The sequence below is a fragment of the Natator depressus genome, chromosome 1 (genome assembly GCF_965152275.1).
Source record: "Natator depressus isolate rNatDep1 chromosome 1, rNatDep2.hap1, whole genome shotgun sequence".
NCBI classification, from domain to species: Eukaryota; Metazoa; Chordata; order Testudines; family Cheloniidae; genus Natator; species Natator depressus.
The window spans coordinates 173,593,108-173,616,717 of NC_134234.1; the positions used below are offsets into that span (position 1 = coordinate 173,593,108).

Consider the following 23,610-nt stretch of genomic DNA (forward strand, 5'->3'; position numbering starts at 1 on the left):
ATGCGATAAAGGTACTTATCAGCAGAGAATGGACTGAGCAGAGAATAATGTAGCTTACAAAGTTTCTCAAAGTTCTGCAAAGTCTCCTCTCTTCTGATATGCAAGAGTTCTGCTATCCCAGTCAGGGATTTCTCTTCATCAGAGACAGCCAAAGTAGGCTGAATTGTTTAGTGGTTTTCTCATGTACAGAAATAAAATAGGATGAGACTCCCAAATACATTCATTCTGTGACCGAAAGCTAGCCTGCAAGGAATTAAGGGCTCTCTAGCTTTGATGCCAATGAACTTGAACAGTCAGCAGCAGATAACATAGGGACGTCGGTCTCCAAAATGTCAGTATTTTTACTCCACAATGGTTCTTACTTCTAGATTATCTTTCAATATTTAATCAGTTTCACAGCCATAAATATTTATTTTTTCTAATGATCAGTACTGCAAATTAAACATGGATTTCAAACTCATAATGTGCTCTATTTCATGCATTCTGTGGGCCAGATTATACCCTCTGTTACATCCTATACAACCCTCTTGTCTCCAGTAAGGTTACATGGGGTATAAATGAGGGCAGAATGTGGCTCTGCAACTGGACTTCTTTCCATCAGTAGAGTAGTTAATGAAACATGAGCAACAGAATCCAACTCATTATCCCATATCAGTACTTGCTCTGGAATAACAGTCATAAATATTGCAGTAGCAAATTCCTGTATCTCAGAAAAGTATGCAGATGTAATACTGGATCCATACAGGAAGCTGATATGTTAAGTATGCACCATTTTGGTACAGAAGCTTTTCTGACTTTACCCAGACCTAAATTACTTTAGTTACACAATATTTTGATATTTAATTTATTCTTAGGAAATTCTAATTTTCCACAGCATATCTGATAAATTCTATGAAGGGAGATCAGAAACACAGAAGATTAAATACACTTTTCTGCACTGTACTGCTGAAAACCTAAACTAGCTCAGTTATTCCAAAACATAAATAATCTTTAAAATTATATAAATCTACTCTTCCAACTCCAAGTTGTTGAGACAAAACTAGATTTTCTAATGGATAATGTCTGCTTAAAATAATATGAAACCCTAACCCTGAACAAAATGTCTTTACTTATGTTACCACCACTTCCTGAAATAAAAACTAAGAGCAAAAGCCCATGCTCTTCTAAAGCAGAATTCCATTGACTTCAATGAAGGTATGCAGATTTCCATCGCTTGGGGGTCTGGTGCAAAGAATTTTAAAATTTCAATTTTAGGTTTGTGTTTAGAAGAGATTAGAAACATAAAAACAATATTAACAGAAAATTCAGAAGTTACGATAGAACTCAAATCTATTATACACCCTTCAATATACTCTGTTTCTTCCACGTTATTTCTCTTATCTCTTTAAAGAATAATTTCTACTTTAGGTAACAAATGCTGAAACATGTGAACATAAAGCATTTATAAGGGGGCAAGACGAGTGTCCTCTCCAGGACTGAAAATACACTGTACACTCTTATCATAAGAAAAAGGTCAACACAATAAGGGAATAATCAGAAAATAATGCCTCCCGTATGAAACAAACAATCTTAACCATTTTTAATGGTTTATCTTTTTCAAGAGACAACTGCCAACTTCTTAACAAACTTGGGAGTTAATCCTGAGAGGCAGAAAGCATGCTTAACACCTGCTGTTATCAGTTACCTCATGGACACCACTGACTATCAATATAGGGTCCTTAAAATGCCTATGTGGTAACTTCTATAACATTGTATTTATAGCTTTAATATTTATTTTTATTCAGGTTTGAAGTACTCCTATGTTTGTGGACTTTTGCCTCTCTTTAAAGCTACTTACCCTTCTTGAACTGGCATGCCCCAACCAGGAACCCAACAATGGGAAAAAATATGTTGTAGGTCCAGTTCAATTTCTAACTAATAGCAAAAAGGAACATGTTAAAAAAAAAAATCAAGAAAAGTAACTGAAGAAAGTAAAATTTATGCTGAAAGAAACAAGAGCAACTGAAAACCTAGGAAATGTGAAGTTAGGGAATTTACAAGCAGAACTGATGGTAAATCTTGTACAGCCAAGTTCTCAGTTTCTTTGCTTTTAAAATAGTTTATACAGAGAAAGAAATACCTACTTGTGTCTGCCTGGCTGCCCACACTGATGTATCTGTCATTGCCAGGAAGTGCTGTTTGATAGTAAGTTGCTTCCTCCTGCTGAGGAACCTTGGCATTCTTTGTCGTAAGGAAAGTCACCGCTAATTCCAAGTTCCCATTGCTGTCCTTTAAATGTCAACAGAAAAAGAGACTTCACTTTTTTTTTTTTTAATTTAAACGGCAGGCCAGAATGAGTTTGTTATGATCAACTTCAACTGTCATACAACCAACTGCACTTCATTTTTTCCACATCAAATTCTGGTTAGAAAGTCACAACCTAAAATCATTTTAACTTTTCAGACTTTTATTTTATATACTTGGCTAGTTTCTAATCAAATAGTGTTGTGGGCATAATGTCTACTTCCAATTATAAAAGACAGAGCAGTCAACAGGTTTCTTCTGGAATTACTATTCATTAGAGTTGTACCCATCAAAGAAGAAATTAGTTAAAAAGGCACTGTAAATTATAAATTTCAGATGAAATTCTCATCTAGTGTAATTTGGCTCATCTAGCTTCACTGACTTCAACAGAACTAAGCCAAAATTATGCTACCTGAGGATCTGGCCTTTTATTTTTATGGCTACAGGTATTCTATTGTTGACATTTCCTCTAGTCTAAATTTAACCAGGAGTAACAGACATACACACACAGATGTTAAAAATGCAGGCCCTTCCCTCCCCCCCCTCACCCCACTTCTTTCTTTTCGTTTTTTTCTTGAAGGAAGGAAGGAAAAGGTTGTGTGTGTATTTTTGTATAATAAATTGAAAGGTAAGCTTGAGGGAAGGGGAATTTTGCTTCGTTTTATGGGAAAGAAGCGTGGCGGTTTCTACTCCTGCCTCACCCCCACCCCCCAAAAAATTCAGGTCTTGTTTGCTCTGCAAGAATTTATGACACCTGGAGAACTAGTGAAATGATGTTATCACAAGAGTCAAAAGAGAGCAAATGAGGACAAATTAAGACAGGAAGAGATCCTTATTCAATCTGCTGAAGGGTCTTGTCTACGTTAGAAAAGTTGTATTGCTTTAACTAAACCAATGTATTTAACCCACTCTGAGGATGCAGTTATATTAGCATAGAGGTATCTTATACCAGTACAGCTGTTCCAGTATGGAAAGGGGAAGAAGATATATAAATTATAAGGGATATAACTGTTTTGACTCTACAGTGGGATGGTAGAGTCACTAATTACATAGCTTAAACAAAACAAAAAGCCACCACCTAGCAAATCCTTAGCCAACAGTCAGACTGTGCACAAACCGTGCAGATGAGGCCTGAGATGCTTTAGTTTTTGTTGACATCAGTGTCTTCAAATTCAGTGCCTAATTAACATTTTGGTTGAATAAATATTTTGTTAAAGATTCATTCCCTGAAAATCTGCCCAGATACTTAAGAGGTCCACCAACACATAACCAGGGAAGACCACACTTCATACTCCTGATATTTCTAAGGTAAAAAAACACCATTGGGAAATAAATATATAGATAGATAGATAGATATCTCTCTCTCTCACACACACACACACCCACCCCCCATATATATTATAATCCTCTCAGGATTTTTTTTTTTTTTGGTGCATCATAAAATAGCAGGGATGTTAACAGTGATCTGAGAAACGGCTAGAGAATATTTTCTTTCTTTTTAAACACACCCCACCCAACACATCAATTGATATGAATATCTAACCAGATATCAATTTTGTTCTTTCAAATTACACAAGAAGCCATTAATAGGTATTGTGTCATTTTTCCACTAAAAGGGAAATGCCATAGGAATGAATCAGGATGCTACCTTTACTGCTCTTTTTTGATTAGATGGATACAACATCCAAGCACTACCCCCTCTGCCTGACCACTCACCAAAAAAAAAAAAAAAAAGTTTCCAACTTATTTTTCACCTAAGGAATTATTAGGTCTTGCCTCCTTACACTGAAGGATGTTGTTTAGATCTTTAGTAGAGCTAGACGGTGACATCACAGGAGGCTAACTTACAGCATGTGCACGTGCTGCTTCCCATCAGTTAGATATTCATTAAAAATCCACCATACCTTCAAGGCCTGTTGCAGTACTTGGATGTCATTGATACCAGTGATCTCCCTCAGCTGATTCAAAAATGTCTGCTGGTGCTGTAAAAAATAAATAAATGGTCAGAATAATGTCTACATAATGGCAAAATAATTGTGTTACTTTAATTTGGTCTAAAATAGTGTACCCTTGTAAATTACAGAAAGATATATATTGTGTACATATCTAGAAGGTAGGAGAGTTAGCGTGAGGGATCATATATTTTAGTTTTCCCCATCATTTATGCACCTTAATACATCAGTAAAAAGTTGTCTATGTATCTGTATTTCTTTTAGAGATACAAAAGAATATTTTTTATGCACAAAGACAGATTGCATATTCCTTTACGCATTTTCCTGCTCTCACGCTGTGCACTCCAGAAAGTCAGGGAGCATGTGTGAAATTTCAGATTGCATCCACTGGCTTCTGACACAAAACCACAACTCCCCTTGGTGGCCCTTCCCAGACTGCTTTTAAAGGTGCTGAGGAGTAAGTAGGTTACATAACAGAGGGAATGACTGGCTGGCTAGCTGCAAATGGTCTCAGCAATGAGCTTTGGAGACCCAATTATCTACTGCATGTGTTCACTGTAAACCACCTCCATGCCAATCCTGCAACTGGATCCATGTGAGCAGACCTTTGCACCTGTATGGAGCCTCACGGGCTTCAAAGGGGCTCCATAAGGCTGCCATAGTTCTCCTGTATGGAGTCAATTACATGACTGGGGATTTAAAATAAGTAAGAAAAAGTGTCTATTGAACATACTCAGAAAGTAATTTTAATTAAACAATAACTTCTTTATTTCTTAACTAATTATTTCAGACATCACAAATGCGCTCATCCCTCAAGAATTTACTTTGCGTATGCAACAAGTTTTAAATCTTAACCATTTGAATTGTCAGAGCTCAGAAATTCATCTCACTATTTGTCTCCTAGTGTGGAATTAATTTATTTTATTTTATTTTTGCACCAATGCACTGATAAACACAGCAGTACTGTGGAGTAAGACAAAGCATCTTAAATCAGCAGTGTCTCCCATTTTCCCTTCTAAGTTTTACTCTGGCTCTTAAACTAACAATATCAATCCCCTTCTCGCAGTGAACATCATAACATGCAAATGTCCAGTGCACTTTATATCTGCCAATACGATCTGATAACCTGAAGAGCTAATGAAAACAAGTTAAAGAAAACATGGGTTAACCTTCCCTCAAGAATGGCTATACTCATGAAGTAACTTTTAAACACATGGTATTTTTAGTTTCATGATAGCATAAATATGTACAATTTTAAAATGTGTTTTTCATACCTTTCCAACAAAAAACAAAACAAAAAAAAACAAAAACAAAACAAAAAACCCTGTTTTCTTTTTCCCACTCATCCCAAAAAATTATACCTTAATTCTGACAGTGTGAAAAACAGGGATCATAATGGCTCTTAAAATTTCATTGTGATGATTTAGTGAAACTTCAAGATTATAGGCCACTGCTCTAAACTAACAAATTACATTTCTGTTCTGGGAGATGGAAAAGGAAGGAAATATTTCCTGGCATTTGCAAGACATTTTTTGTTCCTAATTTTGTTGACCACATCCTGAAATCAAAACGGTGATTATGTGTGTAAGAGAAGGTCTAGTAAAGTATAGGGTTTGAAAAAAATGCACTTGCTATAATGAAAATTAAATGCAGTCATTTTCAAAATGTAACAATACACGAACAGTGACTGTCTTGCCAAGTAATTCCAAAATACTTCTCTGTAACAATAAATATTGGGGATACGGTTAAATACTCCCTTTTCAAGTTAACTTTCTAATAGAGTTTGTTTTTAAAATTTCACAAGATGTAAAACACACAAAACCCATCCAAGTATTTCATTCAGGCAGTACAAATCTGTACATGCAGTACACACATTGATACAAGGGTGTACATATCATTATCTCATCTTTGTAAATAGCTGTATCCAGAAAATCAAAAACCGTTTGGATAGATAATTCTAAACTACTGAATACCCAAAGTAACACTACACTGAAAGGCACTATTTCATGTCCTAATAAGCGGAGATAGGCCAGTTGTTCAGTATAAGAACATAAGAATACCTATCCTGGGTCTGACCAGTGGTTCATCTAGCCCAGGATGTTATCTTCCTATAGTGGCTGGTGCCAGATGCTTCAGATGGAATTGACAGAACACTGCAATTAAGTGATTCATCCCCTATTGTCCAGTCCAACTTTTGGTAGTCAGAGTCCTAGGGACACCCAGAACATGGGGTTGCATCCTTGACCATTTTGGATAATAGCCACTGACGGACCTATCTTCCATCAACTTGTCTGGTTCTTTTTTGAACCCGGTTATAATTCTGGACTTCACAACATTCCCTGGCAGAGTTCCACACGTTGGCTGCACCATGTGAAGAAGTACTACTTTTTGTTTCTTTAAAACTTGCTGCCTATTCATTTAATTTGGGTGACCCATGGTTTGTATGGTATGTGAAGGGGTAAATAAAAGCTTCCTTATTCATTTTCTCCACACCATTCAGGATTTGAGAGACCTCTATCATATCCCCCTTAGTCATCTCTTTTCTAAGCTGTACAGTCCCAGTCTTTTTAATCTCTCTTCATATGGAGGTTGTTCCATACTCTTAAATCATTTTTATTGCCCTTCTCTGTACTTCTTCCAATTCTCATACATCTTGTTTTGAGACAGGACAACCAGAATTGTAGAGTGATATTATGATTATGTTTTATTAGGTATCCCTTTCCTAATGATTCCAAACATTGTTCGCCCCCCCTTTTTTTTTCTTACACTGCTGATGCACATTGAGAACAATCCACGATGTCTCCAAAATCTGAGTGATAATAGCTAGTTTAGACCCCATCATTTTGCACAGATACTTGGGATTATGTTTTCCACTGTGCATTGCTTTGCATTTAATCAACATTGAAATTTCATCTGCCAATTTGTTGCCTAGTCACCCAGTTTTGTGAGATCCCTTTGTAACTCTTCACAGTCAGCTTTGGAATTAACTATCTTGAGTAGTTTTGTACTATCTGCAAACTTTGCCACCTCACTGTTAAGCTCTTTTTTTCAGATCATTTATGAATAGGTTGAACAGCACTGGTCCCAGTACAGATCTTTAGCGGCCCTGCTATTTATCTTGCTCCACTGTGATAACGGACCATTTATTCCTGCTCTGTGTTACTTATCTTTTAATCAGCTGCTGATTCACAAGAGGACCTTCTCTCTTATCCCATGAATGCTTATTCCGCTTAAGAGCCTTTGGTGAGGGACCTTGTCAAAGGCTTTCTGCAAGTTCAAGTACACTATATCCACTGAATCGCCCTTGTTGACCCCCTCAAAGAATACTAAGATTGCTGAGGCACAATTTCCCTTTTTGAAAGCCATGTTTACATTTCCCCAGCAGTGTGTCCATTTAGGGGGTCCGATAATTCTGTTCTTTACTACAGTTTAAAAAAATTGACTGGTACTGAAGTTAGGTTTTACCAGCCTGTAATGGCCAGGACCACCTCTGAAGCCTTTTTTAAAAACCGGCTATCCTCTGGTCATCTAGTACAGATGCTGATTTAAGCGATGGGTTACATATCGCAGTTAGTAGTTCTGCGATTTCATATCTGAACTCCTTCAGAACTCCTGGGTGAATACCATCTGGTCCTGTGATTTAGTTATGTTTAATTTATCGAATCTGTTTCAGAGCCACCTCTACTGACACCTCAATCTGGAACAGTTCTTCAGATGTGTCACCTAAAAAAAAAAAAAATGGCTCAGGTGTGGGAATCTCCCTCACATTCTCTGCAATGAAAACCGATGCAAATAATTCATTTAGCTTCTCCACAATGGCCTTGTTTTCTTTGAGGGTTCCTTTACCACCTCAATCATTCAGTGGCCCCACTAATTATTTGTCAAGCTTCCTGCTTCTGATGTACTTAAATTTTTTTGTTAGTCTGTGTCTTTTGCTAACTGCTCTTCAAATTCTATTTTGGTCTGCCTAATTCTATTTTTACACTGAAATTTCCAGAGTTTATGTATTCCATACAGTGAAAGTTTGTGTTACGATATCAAGCCGGGAGTGGCTGCAAGTGCTTTGGAGGATACGATTAAAATTTAAAATGATCTGAACAAACTGGGATGTATTAGCAGGAGCGTTGAAAGCAAGACACAAGAAGTAATTCTTCCGCTTTATTCCCTGTTGATTAAGCCTCAGCTGGAGTATTGCGTCCGGTTCTGGATTGCACATTTCAGGAAAGAGGAACAAAGTGGAGGAAGTCCAGAGAAAAGCAACAAAAATTATTAAAAATCTAGAAAACGTGACGTATGAGGAAAGATTAAACAAACCTGGTTTTTTCAGTCTGGAAAAGAGAAGACAGAGGGGGACGTGATAACAGTTTTCAAGTACATAAAAGGTTGTTACAAGAAGGAGGGTGAAAAAATTCTCTTGTTAACCTCTGAGGATATGACAAGAAGCAATGGGCTTAAATTGCATCCAGGGAGGTTTAGGTTGGACATTAAGAAAAACTTCTTGGCAGGGTGGTTAAGCACTGGAATAAATTGCCTAGGGAGGTCGTGGTAATCTCCATAATGGAGATTTATAAGAGCAGGTCAGATAAACACCTGTCAGGGATGGTCTAGATAATAGCTAGTCCTGCCATGAGTGCAGGGGACTGGACTAGATGACCTCTTGAGGTCCCTTCCAGTCCTACAATTCTATGGCAGCCCCATACATTTTGGGAATGTCAGGCAACGTAAAAACAAAACAAAACAAAAAAGAACATAACAGCTCATATCTCATAGGGCTGGGCCCAACTCCCTGTTCCATATGTTGTGACCTAGCATAAGGTGTGTCAGCACCACTCACTCAAATTTGGCTTGGCCACCTCTCTGTCATCAGGGAGGGGCTGTCAGGCTACACCTCAACAGCACTGCAAACTCCTGCACCAGCTCACAACACCCAGAGCGGGGAGCTGGGGACAACCCCCCAAGGACAGGAGCCATTGCTGCAGGGTGAGAGTAGTGAGGGCTCACACTAACCTCCCTGAAGGACTTCTCAACTCCCCAAGCAAGGGACAATATATAAGGAAGGATAGGGGAGGGATGCCTGGCATGAAGATAGGGAAAATATTTAATGGGGGGGGGAGAAGGGGTCCCAGGGAATATTGGGGGGTTAAAATGGGAGGGGGGAGCTGAAGGAAGCAATAGAGGCTGGGACCATTCAGGGTGTCCCATGTCACTAAGTTGGGATGGAGAGATGAGGCTTATTTGGGGGCTGCAGTATGGACTAAATTTCAAGGAGGGAACCTTAAGGAGCTATCCAGGATATACTGGGACAGCTAACTGCGGTGGTGGTTGGTGAGTGTCTCAAGGCAGGTTTGCACCTGTGCAAATGTATTTATAGCAAGAGTTGTTCAAACACCTCATGGAAATTCACAGGTTTTGCCCTCAGAGATGTTGTGTTTTAAAATCCGAAGCCACCTGTCAATTAAACATAGGAAAAAATTTAAGCATGAAAGGACATATGTTGCTGATAGCGACACGAGGTGCAGATTTTCCAACTGTCAGCTGCAATGGGAGTAAAAAGACAGGCTCGTTACAGACTGTTGATCTGTCAGTCACAGGAGAAAAAAACTGTACAGTCACGGATATAAGCAAAAGAACATGCCAAGCTACAAATGGTGAAACACTGCAAAGTGCCAAGAAAGCCAAAGAAAAAACTGCATTCGTAGAGGATGCAGTTCCAATGTGTGCCAGCAGCAACACCCACTAGAGAAGCCTGACCATCCTTCAGTTCAAAAGTACTTGAATCATTACGTACCAGGCGAGTTAACTTTGCGTCATTTTTTCCCCTGAAACCATTTAACTAATTATTAAACTAATATGAAGACAACTGGAAATGTTGACGACTTTTAAGCATTTTCCAATATATTGTTTCAAACTAGTGTCCTTTTATCCTATTTTAGGAGCCAGTGACCTTCCAAGTTCTGACTGCTTCAGGCTGGAATATCTTCCACAAGCTGGACAGGCAACAAAGGATGAGGTGCCGTCATATGCAAGCATCGGGCTGAGATTTGTGACAAAATGTCAGACAGTGCAGGAAGGTGTGTCTCTGTAGTTTTGTTTTGGTGCTACAGAGACAGAAAACATTCACCAGGCTGCAGTCTTATTTCTTGAAACTGCCAATGCAACCACATGTTCCCAGACATTTATGGATATGTTGAACAGCTACAACACATCGCATTCTGATGTGTTTGCCACGGAGTGACTCAGCAGTGTATAGAATAAAGTGTTTCAGTGCTCTTGAAGTTTTGCATATGACATGTTGGGCACAGAAACTCCATTTAGTTGGAAACGGATTTGTCGATCAGTTAACTGACAAATTCACAGTGGCAAGATTTAAGAGAGAGAGTTTTCATTCTGAAGACACTGAAGTCTGCCTTTCTGCAATTCCTAAAGGTAAACCACCCTGAGCTGTCTGCTTTCTTATATACCCAGCAAGCAATAACCAGGTGGAACTCCTGGTTCAGTTCTGTGCTTTGTTAGCTTTCTTTCATCTGAAGAAGCCAGCCCATTACGAAAGCCCTCCTAACGATCCTGGAAGATGTAAGTTTCTTTTCAATTGTAAAGTTTCAGTGCAGCTTTGTGAAGACACATTGTGCACAAATACCAGATTTCATTACACAATTAGATTAAATCAAAAAGGCTTGGGCACTCTTGCTCACAAAAGAGTACTGATGTTCATGTGAAGTGTCGTGCTATTAATCGCTGTAGAGGCCTCAGATGAAAACAGTATTGCTGCCATGGAGCCAGACACAGAAGACTGAGCATCCAACAGGCAAAAGTGACTATTCAAAACTTACTTGATAAGATGGTCAAACAAATATCAGAAAATGCAGCAATTAAATTACTAGCTTCATTTATCTTATTGTGTAATCCACTGGAGATAGCCACATGACCATCCTAAATACAAGTATCATCAAGGACTATTAAAAATGTGCCACTGCTAACAGATATCAAAAAGGTATGTGTGTTATTAGGGTACCTGAAACTGAGCAAAAAGTGTATAAGATATATGTAAGAATCATTCTGATGTATCTAGATGCTACTGACATACTGTTTGGGCTCATGTGCCAAAATGCCAGTTTATCCAGTATCATTATTTAGTGTCTCATGTACCTTATAGTTAGTGTAAACTGAGAAAATGCAGAGTACTGTTCTGTGCTTGTTTTTAATTCATAAAACCTTTCAGTACCCTGGAATAATGATTAATTATACTATGATAGTATAGCTAAACTAGGATTTATACACTGTTTTTATTTATACACAGTCATCTGCAGTATTTATTACATTTACAGAGAAATAAAACATTTTAACGGATACAACAAAAATTCCTGAAAAATAAAATGAAAATTTTAAAAAAATAAAAAAAAAATTCACAGGTCTCTATGTATTAAGATTAAGGGACAGAATCAAATTTGTTTGAACTCTTTTTTTAAAACCTACTGTTGTCACAAGACCTATGATTAACTGAAATATTGGAGGGGAAATCCCTCCCCCCGCTTTTTTTTTTTCTGTGCCTTTGACAGCACCATGTATACAATGGATTTAGTTGATTCCCCACCGAATAGTCAGTTTACCCTATTTGTGTGCCACTCACACAGCAGCAAAGGACAGAAAAAAACAAGAATAATTTGAAAATGTGATTATAAAACCACTCAAATTGGTGAGGGGTTTCCAGGACAGTTGTGACCTAACAACGTGTGGGATCAAAAACATGGGAAATAATTACAACATAAACCACTCCTCAACGTCATTGCTACATTAAATTGGGGAAGTTTGCAAAGGACAGCTGGGGCAGCAGGACTGGGTCCTATAGTCACTGAGATTTTTGGATGGATATGATACTACTTGTTCTAGCTGCATTGCCTACTCTAAGGGCTTGGCTACTCTTGCAAGTTACAGCGCACTGAAGGAGCCCCGGGTCGCACTAGCTCACTACCCATCCACACTGGCAAGGCATGTAGAGCGCTCTGACTCCGCAGCTGGTCCGCTCCTGGTACTCCACCTCAGTGAGTGGAATAATGTTTTGTGTGCCCCTGCTGGAGCGCCGCAGCACCAGAGTGGACGCCCTGGTCTATTAATGCGCTCTGATCGGCCTCCAGAAGTGTCCCACAATGCCTGTTCTAGCCACCCTAGTCATCACTTTGAACTCTACTGCCCTGCCCTCAGGTGACCAACCATCAGACCCATCCTTTAAATTCTCTGGGAATTTTGAAAATCTCCTTCCTGTTTTCTGAGAGCACTCCACACCTGGCTGAGCAAATCTTTCCAAGTGACCATGCCTCCATGCACCAGGCACTCCCCAGTATGGAGCAATGCCGAGGTGCTGGACCTCATCAGTGTTGCAAGGGGAGGAAGCTGTCCAGTCCCAGCTGTGCTCCAGCGGTAGGAATTACGATACTTTCAGGCAGAAATCAAGGGACTTGATGGAAAAGGGCCATGACCAGGACGCTCTGAAGTGAGGGTTAAAGTGAAGGAGCTGCAGAATGCCTACTGCAAAGCCTGCGAGGCACACAGCCACTCCAGTGCTGCCCCTGCAACCTGCTATTTCTACAAAGAGCTGGACACGATACTTGGGGCCGACCCCACCTCCGCTCCAACGACCACCACCATGGACACTTCAGAGCCCAGTTCAACAAGGCGGGAGGAGGAGGAGAAGGAGGAGCAGCAAAGCAGAAGCGAGGGTGCTGAGGCAGAGGAAGACACCCCGGAATCCCAAGATGCATGCAGCCAGGAGCTGTTCTCAAGCCAGGAGGAAGTTAGCCAGTCACGGCGGCCGGTGCTTGGGGAAGGACAAACACCAGAGAAGGTTCCCAGTAAGCGGCTTTTATTTTGAGAAGGAAGTTATTCGGTACGGGCTCTTGGGGTGAGGAGGGTTAGGGCTGGGGCTGCATGCATGCCTAGATGTGAAAGAGGGCGTTGATGTGCTCTCGCACATCGCGGCAATAGGCCTCTGTGATCCCTTCAAAAGTCTCATCCAGAACTTGGGCAATGCGCTTGCACAGGTTTCTCAGGAGAGACACTGTGTTCCTTGTCCCAGTAAGGCTAACTTGTCTGCACCACTGTGCCATGAGAGGCAGGGGACCATTGCTGTACACAGGCAAGGGCAGAAGCTGCATTGCAGTAGAAGACCATCCCTTGATTCCCAGGTCACCCTGAGCAGCGAGATATCTTCCAGGACCAACTCCTGTGGAACATGTAGATACAGTGTTCAGTATAGGGGCCCCCTGCCACTGTTGGCTCTCTCCAAAGCACAGAAACCCAGAGGAGACAGTACAGCTGTGAAACAGTCAGTCATGCTTGACCCTGTGCTTACTCACCATTTTGGGGCTCCCGTGGGTTATTTGCACTCACTTTGGGACAAGCAAATGATGCTATTGTGTAGACTGTGCTTGCCCTTAAGTACGGGGGAATCATTGCTCTGTCTGGTGTGAACAATGCTGCCTCTGTTAAGAAGGTTGCATCTGTAAAGGCAAAATGCAACAGAGATCTCAAAAAGAAAAACAGTACTTTTGGCACCTTGGAGACTAACCAATTTATTTGAGCATAAGCTTTCGTGAGCTACAGCTCAGTTCATCGGATGCAGCCATCCGTGTTATCACTGGCCGAAAGACTCCAAAGAATCAGAAAGAGGCCACACAGAAGCAAGGAAGACATGTTGCATTAAGTAATGCAGCATTCAAGTAATGAAAATCAAAAAGTGCAGGAGTGGTGGGACAGTGAAAGGAGGATCTGCCAGCAGAATGAGAAGCACCGGCATAAAAGCACGGTGCTCTGGCAGCAAAGCACGGATCGGCTGATAAGCATAATGGAGCACCAAGCGGACTCAATCCAGGTGCTCGCAGCCATGCAGGCGGAACACTACCATGCCCGCCCCGCCCCCCGCCCCCCCCCCCGCAGCCCTTGTCCCCAAACTCTTTCCCTTGTGCCCCCATGTCACCTCCAACCCACCTTCCCCAACATTCGGGTTCTTACCACCACCAGCCGCCTCCAACACCTGTAGCTTCACCACTCAGCCCTGAAAACCTTGACCCTTACCTACTGCACTCAACCCTGATTAATGTACTCGCAGGCTAGGTGTGCTGGTGCCAGAATTGGAATATATGTCCCATCTATCGCCCCTCCGCAGTTAGGGAAACCAATTTGTGCAAAGCCATCCACATCATGCACATTACCCGGAGTCACAGTTCTTCTGCGTACGATGTGATTAATGGCCCTGCAAACTTGCATCAAACACAATTCCAACGGTTGATTTCCCTACTCCAAACTGCTTAGCGACCGATCAGTAGCTGTCTGGAGTTGCCAGCTTCCAGATTGCAATAGCCACGCGCTTCTCCACCAGCAGGGCAGCTCCCAATCTTGTGTCCGTGCGCCCCAGGGTGTGGGCAAGCTCCACACACAGTCCCATGAAAGTGGCTTCTCTCATCCGAAAGTTCTGCAGCCACTGTTCATCATCCCAGACTTGCATGACGATGTGATCCCACCACTCCGTGCTTGTTTCCTGAGTCCAAACGCAGCGTTCCACGGTGATGAGCGTGTCCGTGAATGCCACAAGCAAACTCATGTCCTATGCGTTACTCGAGGCAATAGCATCGTCGGAGCCCTCACGGTCACTTTGGCTCATAAGGAACAACTCTACTGCCAAACATGATGTGCTGGCGAGACTCATCAGCAGTTCGGGCTCTGTTCCCGCAGACCAAAAGGGAAGACAGAGCGTGCAGTACAAAAAATGTTGAAAGATGGCGCCAAATGTGAACAGAAGCACAGGGATTGCTGGGATGCGAACCGATGCATCACAGGGCTTTGGGACAGGACCCAGAATGCCCGGCCCCCTCTGCCCCCTTCCCACACGCCACAGCGCCAGAATGGGAAGAGGTGCTCTGTGGGATAGTTGCCCCTAATGCACCACTCCCAATGTCGCTGCAAGTGCTGCAAATGTGGCCACGCCAGTGCACTTGTTCCTGTCAGCGTGGACAGACGGCAGCGCTTTCCCTATTGAGCTCTCCAAAGGCAGGTTTAACTCAAAGCACTCTACATCTGCAAGTGTAGCCATGCCCTAAGTAAAAGGCTTTAAAAAAAAAAATGGATTCTTACAGCTCCTCTTAAATCCTTATTTATTCACCTAAATAAAAAAATACCTGATTGTTTTCAAAGTTACTGAATGCTCACAAATCCTGTGGAAAGCAACAGAAGCTAGAGGTTCTTAGCACTGTTTGTTTTGGGGTTGCTGGGGCGGGGGGGTCACTTAGGTTCCTATATCTGGATTTAAGAACACAAGTTTAGGTACTTAGGTTTAAATCTTTTGGCCTTCACTTATAATTAGGGCTCCATGTCTGTCAGGGAGGTTGCGGAAGTCACAGATTCTGAAGCTTTCCTCGACCTCTGCAGAGGCCAGGGGGCTAACCCCAGGGCCGCCCAAGCAGCTGGCTCCAGGATCTGCTGGCCCCAGGCAGCTGGAGCCACTGGTCCCAGGCACCCCCCACAACCACACCCTCTTCCCCACCCCCAAAGATATAATCACAAGCCTTATTAATATAAGTCATGGACAAGTCACAGGCAGTGAAATTTTGTTTATTGCCCATGACCTGTCTATGACTTTTACTAAAAATACCCGTGACTAAATTGTAGCCTTACTTATAATGGACAATATAGCTAGAACCAGTAACATCCCACCTACCGATAAGATAACAAAATCCTTAACAATATCCTCTGTACCTATGACTAGGGCCCTACCAATTCACTGACCATGAAATCAGCATCACGGACCATGAAATCTGATCTCCCCGTGAAATGTAGCTATTGTCAGGGAGGGGCAGGGCTGGGAATGCTTCAGCTGAGGGGGTCCTACGTGCACTGGGCTCCAGCTGCTAGCCCCAGCCCAGGCTGAAGAGGGATGTGACTTCCTCTTCCCCTGCATAGGTGGCTCCCAGAGCCAGGTCAGACCCACCTCTGGGAACCTCCCATGGGTGCATGAAACTCCGCGGCTGCTGGTTGGGAGCCCATTTCCGAAGGCAGCACAGAAGTGAGGGAGCCGGTCAGCCCCCGACCCGGGCAGGAGGCTTCTGGGAAAACAGGGACATATGATAACCCCTCTCTCTTCCCCCCGCCCTATGACCCTGACTTCTACGCTACTACTGAAGGTGGAGCTGGCTTTACAGCTGGGCACCCAGCCAGCAGTCGCTGCTCTCCAGCTGCCCAGCTCTGAAGGCAGCGCCCCTGCCAGCAGCACCACAAAACTAAGGGTGGCAACACAATCCCCCTACAATAGCCTTACGACACCCACTCCACAACCCACTTTTGGGTCAGGACCCCCACGGTTACAATACCATGAAATTTCAGATATAAACTTCTGAAACCATGAAATTGACTATTTTTAAAATCCTATGACAGTGAATTTGATAGGGTCCTACTTATTTACCTCCCCCTACTTTACATATCCATGATGAATACACATTGCTAACTTTTAGAACAAAAGGGTTCTCATATAAATGGTGAGAATTTGGCAACTATTTGTACTTTAAATACATTGCATCTCAAAGTTCATAGTGTTCTTACTATTTAACCACAAATTTACAGAGCACTTCCTGGGATGAGAAAAGTCTGTTACAGTGGCAGCTGAGGGGACAGAATGCTCATTCACCTTCAAGACAGACAGGGCTTGTCAGACAGCCTCAAAACTGGACAAGACAATGGCATGGAGGGTGGTGAAGGGGGAAATTCTCGTCTCAAAACAATCTGGCATTATTATACTTTCTATGTCCTCATGTTCAATTCCATCTGGGGAGTTAGGGAGTAAACTGGACAAAATCAAAACTTTAAAAATCACTTTCCTTTTTAACCTCAAAAAATATTACTATTTTTGACAAACACCTCAAAAAGGTTTTATAAAACACCACAACATTCAGCAATTACATTAAACAGCCTTTTGTTTCATCCACTAGAATTTACTACAGGAAAGTCATCCCATTCACACTCAAATGGGGGCGGTGCAGAGGGGAGGGGAGAAAGTTTCACCTGAACTACATGTACAGATTCACTTGTTATTTTTCCATTGTTGCTTTACTATAGATTTGCTCTCCTCTATGTAAAGTAGTAAAATCACCTGTGTTCATGTGCTTTTCACTCCAAATATTAAGCCTGTCTTCTCTTTCTCTATGATATCCAAATAATAGTTGCGCTCCTCCATCAAATATCTCAGAGATATTTTACTTTGGTAGTTTTGCTCCATTTCCTTTGATACAAATTAGAAATCTGAACAAACACACACTTTAGCAAATAAAAGAAAAAAATCCAGCAAACTGCATGAGACAAGAAGATACAACCTTACCTACATCCATGCTCCCTTTGGTCTCAATGTAGCTTTCCATTCTAGTATTAATCCTTTATCACCATTAAAATGAGGAAAATGCATGTTCTCGAATTTCAGTGCTTTTGAGTCCTCCACCAACATATATAAAGTACAGTTACAAAAAACACACTAGAGAAACAATGGAAAAACAGATAAATCCTTCACGTGTGCTTTTGTTAATCACCTGAGATATGCTGCCCCAGCATTACTGTTCTCCATCAACCTCAGAAAACGAATTTCCAGATTGATTTGATTACTAACAGCTCCATCAGAATGCCTAGTTTGCACAACTCTTAACATTTTCAGTATAACTTATGAAATACTTTGAAATATATGCACTGAAGCTTTGTATGAAAGTTAAGTACTACCCCAACTGTACCCTGCCATTTTTACTCATATTGATGTTTCCTTTGGGCATCTCTATACTAGCGTTTTTGGCCATGCAAACATTGTTGCATAATTTAGTGCAGACACTCAAACACATGTAAATGCTACTACAAAAACTCAATGTTTGCACCTGGTCACAGTTCACTGACAGAAAAAGATCGCACACAGTGTAGAGTACGTCATGATCCGGAACCAACACTGGCAAGTGTTTATATTAGGGCTGGTCTACACTGGGAACTTACATTGGCACAGCTATGTCTCCCAGAGATGTGAAAAATCCCACACCCCTGAATGATGTAGTTTAGTCGACCTAACCCCCGGTATAGACAGCACTAGGTCAATGAAAGGATTGCTAGTGCCTCACGAGGAGATGGGAGAACCCCTCCCACTGATGTAGATAATGTCTACGCAGCAGCTGTGCTGCTGTAGCATTTCAAGTATAGACAAGCCCTTAGCATTCACACATTTGAGGAATATCTACACTAAAATAACTGATTCAGTTAAGCTGAGTTACAAGTATAACTAAAAATGCTAGCACAGACAAGCTATGTATCTCCTCCTCCCACAAAGCAATCTGTGTCTTTCCTCCCTGATGCCTGCAAGACTACAAGACTCGTTCTAATCCTTCAAAACCCTGATCAAAATTCACTTTTTTTATTAGCCTTTCATGACAGGCCTCCATCCTGGACACTGCCTTCATACAGATATATTAAAATTGGAACCAATGATAAGTATAGGCCTACTACATTTCTTATGCAAGCCTCACATCTGCCCATATTCACACCCTGTTCCACGTGTTTGCAACCCCATGCTGTGTTACATCAAATTTAGACGGCCAATTGTTCAGAGCTCGAGCCTGTAACTGTGTCTATTGGTAGAGCACCACGTATACCTATAGTGCTGCATATACAACAACTGTTAGTGTGACTACCTAGTTTAAAGTCACTGCTGTTAACTCAGAAGTTTTCTATTTTTCTGGCTTAACGCCAACCTTTTCCTTTATAATTCTGTGTCCCCATATTCCACATCTTTGCCCTTTCCAGCCAGTCACGCCTCCACGTAAGGAAATGTCTAACGTTATCTGGCTATACCGTCCCACTGGCGGAGCCTAGACAAGTAAAGCAAGACAGGATCGGCACTACACTTAGTTTCACACAGCTGAGAAAGATAGTATAATCCCAAACAGTGCTATAAACTCAGATAATTTAACCACTATCAGGTGCCAAAGCTCAACTGTAATTTACACCACAATATTTCATGACAAACCTCGTATGTATGCTTCCATTCTGAACTACTGAACTGGTTCAGAGGAAAAAATAAATTTTAGCCTCGCTTTTTTTTTGGGGGGGGGAGGGGGGTAGTTGTATCTCCAAATATCCCAGCTCTACTCATGACACTTCCAATTTTAAAATTTTCATACTGCGAGTGCACACTGGTCATTTAAGACACTTCATGTGCCTTTGTTTCAAAGGCCCACAAAGACAGTTATATTCCTGGTGATGAACCAGACGGCCTCAAACATTAGTAATGAGAAGTAGGGCCTAACACAGAATATAACCTTCAGCACTTTTGGATTCAACATTTCATTCAAAGAAAAGTAAGTGTTCAAAACTCATTAGGAGAATTTCTTCCCTCTCATGGGACAAATACTTGAGCATTTATCAGTGCTAGGGATATTTTTTTAAGTCACACAAAAACAAAAAAACATGCTCAAGAATGGTATTTCATCTCAAATTCCTTCAAACAATACAGAAACCAAACCCTGCTTACCTGACTCACAAGTACAGCATTATTGACTTAAACAGGAAAAACTATCAGAATAAAGAATGCAGGACTTGGCCCCCTACATTTATTCTAAATTAGAATTTTTTACTCTAATAGGAATTGATTTTAAATGCAGCTGTTACTGGAACTGCCCCCAGCCAATTAGCTCATGAACTGGTCTCATCATGTGATGCTGTTGCTGTAATGAGAAAAGTACTGACCGATTAGAGGATTACATTCCTCTAATCTATAAAGGGGCTTTTAGTTTCTGCTATAAACAAATAATTAAACAAAGATATAGGGAAATTATGCAGAATGGACACACAAAAGACCCTCAATTACCACAGAGAATGTCATCTCTGCAACGTTAATTATTTCTCCTGGGAAGAGTTAAGATCAAGGCTACATCTCTGTACTTTCCAACAAAATAGTAAGCTTTTATTTACTGGTCAGGTTCCAAACTGGTAGCTTGCTTACATGACTGATAAATGAAACCTATCCACGAAGATACTAGGCAAATCATGTTAATAAGCAATAGATATTTGGGCAGATCAAAATGCTTTGCTGCTGTCACGTGCTTTATCATCACTCGTGTTTTAAGGCTACTTCTTATATCAAAAATACAGTATTTGTGATGGCAGGAAGCCAAGTTTAAAAAAAAAATTGCCTTCCATACTCTAGAAAGGTACTGAACTGAGAGCCCTCACAACACAAGGCATCCACCCCCTGCTTTAAGAGAAACCCCTTATTTAATGCCGTGAAGCGTATCCAGTAAGGAGCTACTAAAACAGCATCTGATCAAATGAAAATAAGTTTTTACCAAATAATAATGCCATAACTCTCCCAATATGCCTCAAACCCTCCCTGAAAGGATCACCTACGTGGCAAAAGGGGAGTTCAATCCTTGGCTTCTCTGCTAGGACTGCCAAAAAATGCCAATTACAGTTATGGTTTGTGCAAGGCAGACATTTATCCACTTGGAACTGGCCTGAGACCAAACTTATTTCAAATAGGCAGCAGGAAAGTCACTGGAACTACCAGTCCACAACAGCATGGGTTGCATTCAATTTGGAGACGGCGGGAAAAGGGTGTTAAAATCCATAATCAACGTTTGGAGTCAACCAGTCCTCCATAAGCTTTAAAAAGAATGGTTTTAAACATGTATTAATAAAACAGCAGATGATTAAGAACAGCCATACCAGGTCAGACCAAATTGGGTCCATCTAGCCCAGTATCCCGTCTTCCGACAGTGGCCAATGCCAGGTGCTCTAGAGGGATCGAACAGAGCAGGTAATCAAGTGATCCATCCCGTCACCCATTCCCATCTTCTGGCAAACAGAGGCTAGGGACACCATCCCTGCCCATCCTGGCTAATAGCCATTGATGGACCTATCCTCCATGAATTTATCTAGGTCTTTTTTGAACCCTGTTATAGTCTTAGCCTTAATACTGAATTAGTTTACTTTTCCATATTTTTGCTGACCACCACACAGAGTCACTTTCCCTTTGTGAAGAATTGACTGATTTTTTGTTTTTCTATTTCATAACTGTTTCTATATAGCATCCTAAATATTTTGGGCTTTGATTGCTTGGCATGACTTCTCATTTAGTGTCCTAAAACAAAGCAAAATGTGATTGGTTTTGTATGTTTTAATTCAAGTTACCAGTGCATTAAAGAGCTGTAAACAATGAGATTTTTAAAAAGGACTGAATTAGTGAGCTTTCCAACTACAAATGTCTATCTACAAATTACATAAAACATGATGCACAAAGCAAATAGTTCTATGGGGGTGGGGGGGAGGAAATCAACTGTTACCTAAATATTGTAAGCCAAATCATTCTCTATGTGAGGAAGACCTGTTCAGGGAACAGAAAACACTGCAAGTTCAGTAATGTGGACTTTCCTCCAAACCACCCTAGCAAGGGGCAGGGAGGGGATGTTTTGTACTCTCTGCCTCGCAAAACCCCATACAAGGGGAAGGGAGTTTGAGCCCCTAAAACTGCATGATGGCCCAGGTTCTACACAGAGCTAGGGATACATGTCAGACTATCTAAGCCCCACTTTCATTACAAGATGGCTCTGTCACACTTCCATAACCTAGTAACTTAGGGTACATATACACTGTCAAAAAAAGCCACAGCAGCAAATCTCAGAACCCAGGTCTACAGACTCAGGCTTGCACCACAGCACTAGAACTACCAGGGTAGGCGTTCCCACATGGGCTCTAGAACCTAAAAAGGAGGGTGGGTCTCAGAGTTCTAGCTCCAGCCTAAGAGTGAACATTTACACTGCTATTTTTCGCAGTAAGCCCAAGTGTGTAAACCAGTGGTTCTCAACCCACGGCCTAATTAGCACACAGCTGCCACACTGGTCTGGCAGGTGGCACGGCTGACTGCTGGCCCACACTGGGTGCTCCGCTCCCAGCCCTGCGCCCTGGCGCTCCCAGTTGCCCAGCCCTGCGCTGTGGAGGGGTCTCTGGGTGGGGGGTGCTGGGCGTAGGGAACTATGGTGGGGGCTTTAAGGGGAAGGGGCACTGTAGTTTTCAACCTGCAGCCCACAATGATTAATAGGTTGAGAACCACTGCTGTAGACCCACAATCCGACACTCGCTGCCATGTTTGGGGGTTGTTTTGCTTTGGTTTTTACACTGTAGACAAACCCTTAGAGCTAGCCTTCAACACCCCATGGGTGGGGAGGGAGAAAGGCTCTTACAGAGGAAAAGGGAAGAAACAGCACTCTTATGTGTGTAACCTAGAAGTTTTTAGGAGATGAAGAATTGGGGGAGATGCTACACACAGCAGCCCTTCCCACAACCCCATGGTTTCAGATTCACAGAGGCATCATCATATTGTTCTCTCTTGGAGAATCTTCAGGAGTTTCTGGGGCAACAGAAGCACTTCTTTCTTTGAAGGATTTTCTGTTCTATTTTGCTCACATCTTCAGAGTAGAGGCCATGAATCTAAAGTTTTTGGAAGATGAGGGACTGTATATACGTAACACACATGAAGATTAAACTCAGCAATTTGATAGTTCTGTTACTTGTTAATATTTTTGAACGAAACCCACATTATTAGAAGTTATTTAATTCTTACAGGTCACTCTAGCTCTTGTTGAAATCAACTTCAGTGTCATCACTGACTTTCATGGCAGCAACATTGGGCCCAGTGTCAAGAAGGTATAATAAATACTAGTTCTACTCACATGATATCGTTTAACACACAAAATGTGTTGGTAAAGTAAAATGACTTACCTTCAGTCTCATTTGTTCTAAAATGAATTTCCGTTAGCATTCAACTGAATCAAGCGAAGCTTTGCTTCTGAGGAAGTGCCTCTGTCTTATTTGTGTTTTATATTCTTAGGTAACTTATGATTAACCATTAGCAAAAATATCTTTGTTCCATCAAGTACGGATATTCTTATGAAGTCCACAAGATTTTAGGTTGTTTATTCAAAGGATGATACAGGTTTACAGAAACACTTTCTAAATTGAGCATTAAATCCAGGCATGTAAATAATCTATGCAAGAATCTAGCTGGAACACCAGTTGCCTCATTCTGCATTCTGATTGGCTGAATGGGTCTTTTTTTATGCTGTCACAGTCACACACCAACACAGCTAGAGTTTTATAACTCACACAGAGAAAATTTCCAACGTCGATTATACTTATTGAGTGATGGGCGAGTTTCAAGTGAGTAGGGTCAAAGACAGGTCATGTTATGGGGATGGGAGGCAGATAGAGGCACTTGGGGGGATAGTGAGAAACTAAAGGAGAAAAGGGGATATATTTTAAAATGCCCCTTCCCCTGAAGTTTCAAGCTACCTTTTCAGCAGCAGCTTCTTATACT

The 23,610-nt window shown here is 41.5% G+C and overlaps 1 protein-coding gene across 4 annotated transcripts in view; it reads right to left on the reverse strand.

Moving 5' to 3' along the window:
* The window catches only part of USP25 (ubiquitin specific peptidase 25), a 145,700-nt gene that overhangs the window by 108,663 nt on the left and 13,427 nt on the right, over positions 1-23,610 (reverse strand). For 3 of the 4 annotated variants that reach the window (XM_074971419.1, XM_074971427.1, XM_074971434.1), the window contains exons 2-3: positions 4,188-4,265; positions 2,124-2,268 (exon numbers count right to left, since the gene is read on the reverse strand). In XM_074971419.1, the coding sequence (XP_074827520.1) occupies positions 2,124-2,268; positions 4,188-4,265 (223 nt within the window). Of the gene's footprint in view, positions 1-2,123; positions 2,269-4,187; positions 4,266-23,610 lie in introns of those variants that run through there. The other variant, XM_074971439.1, reaches the window with a different exon arrangement.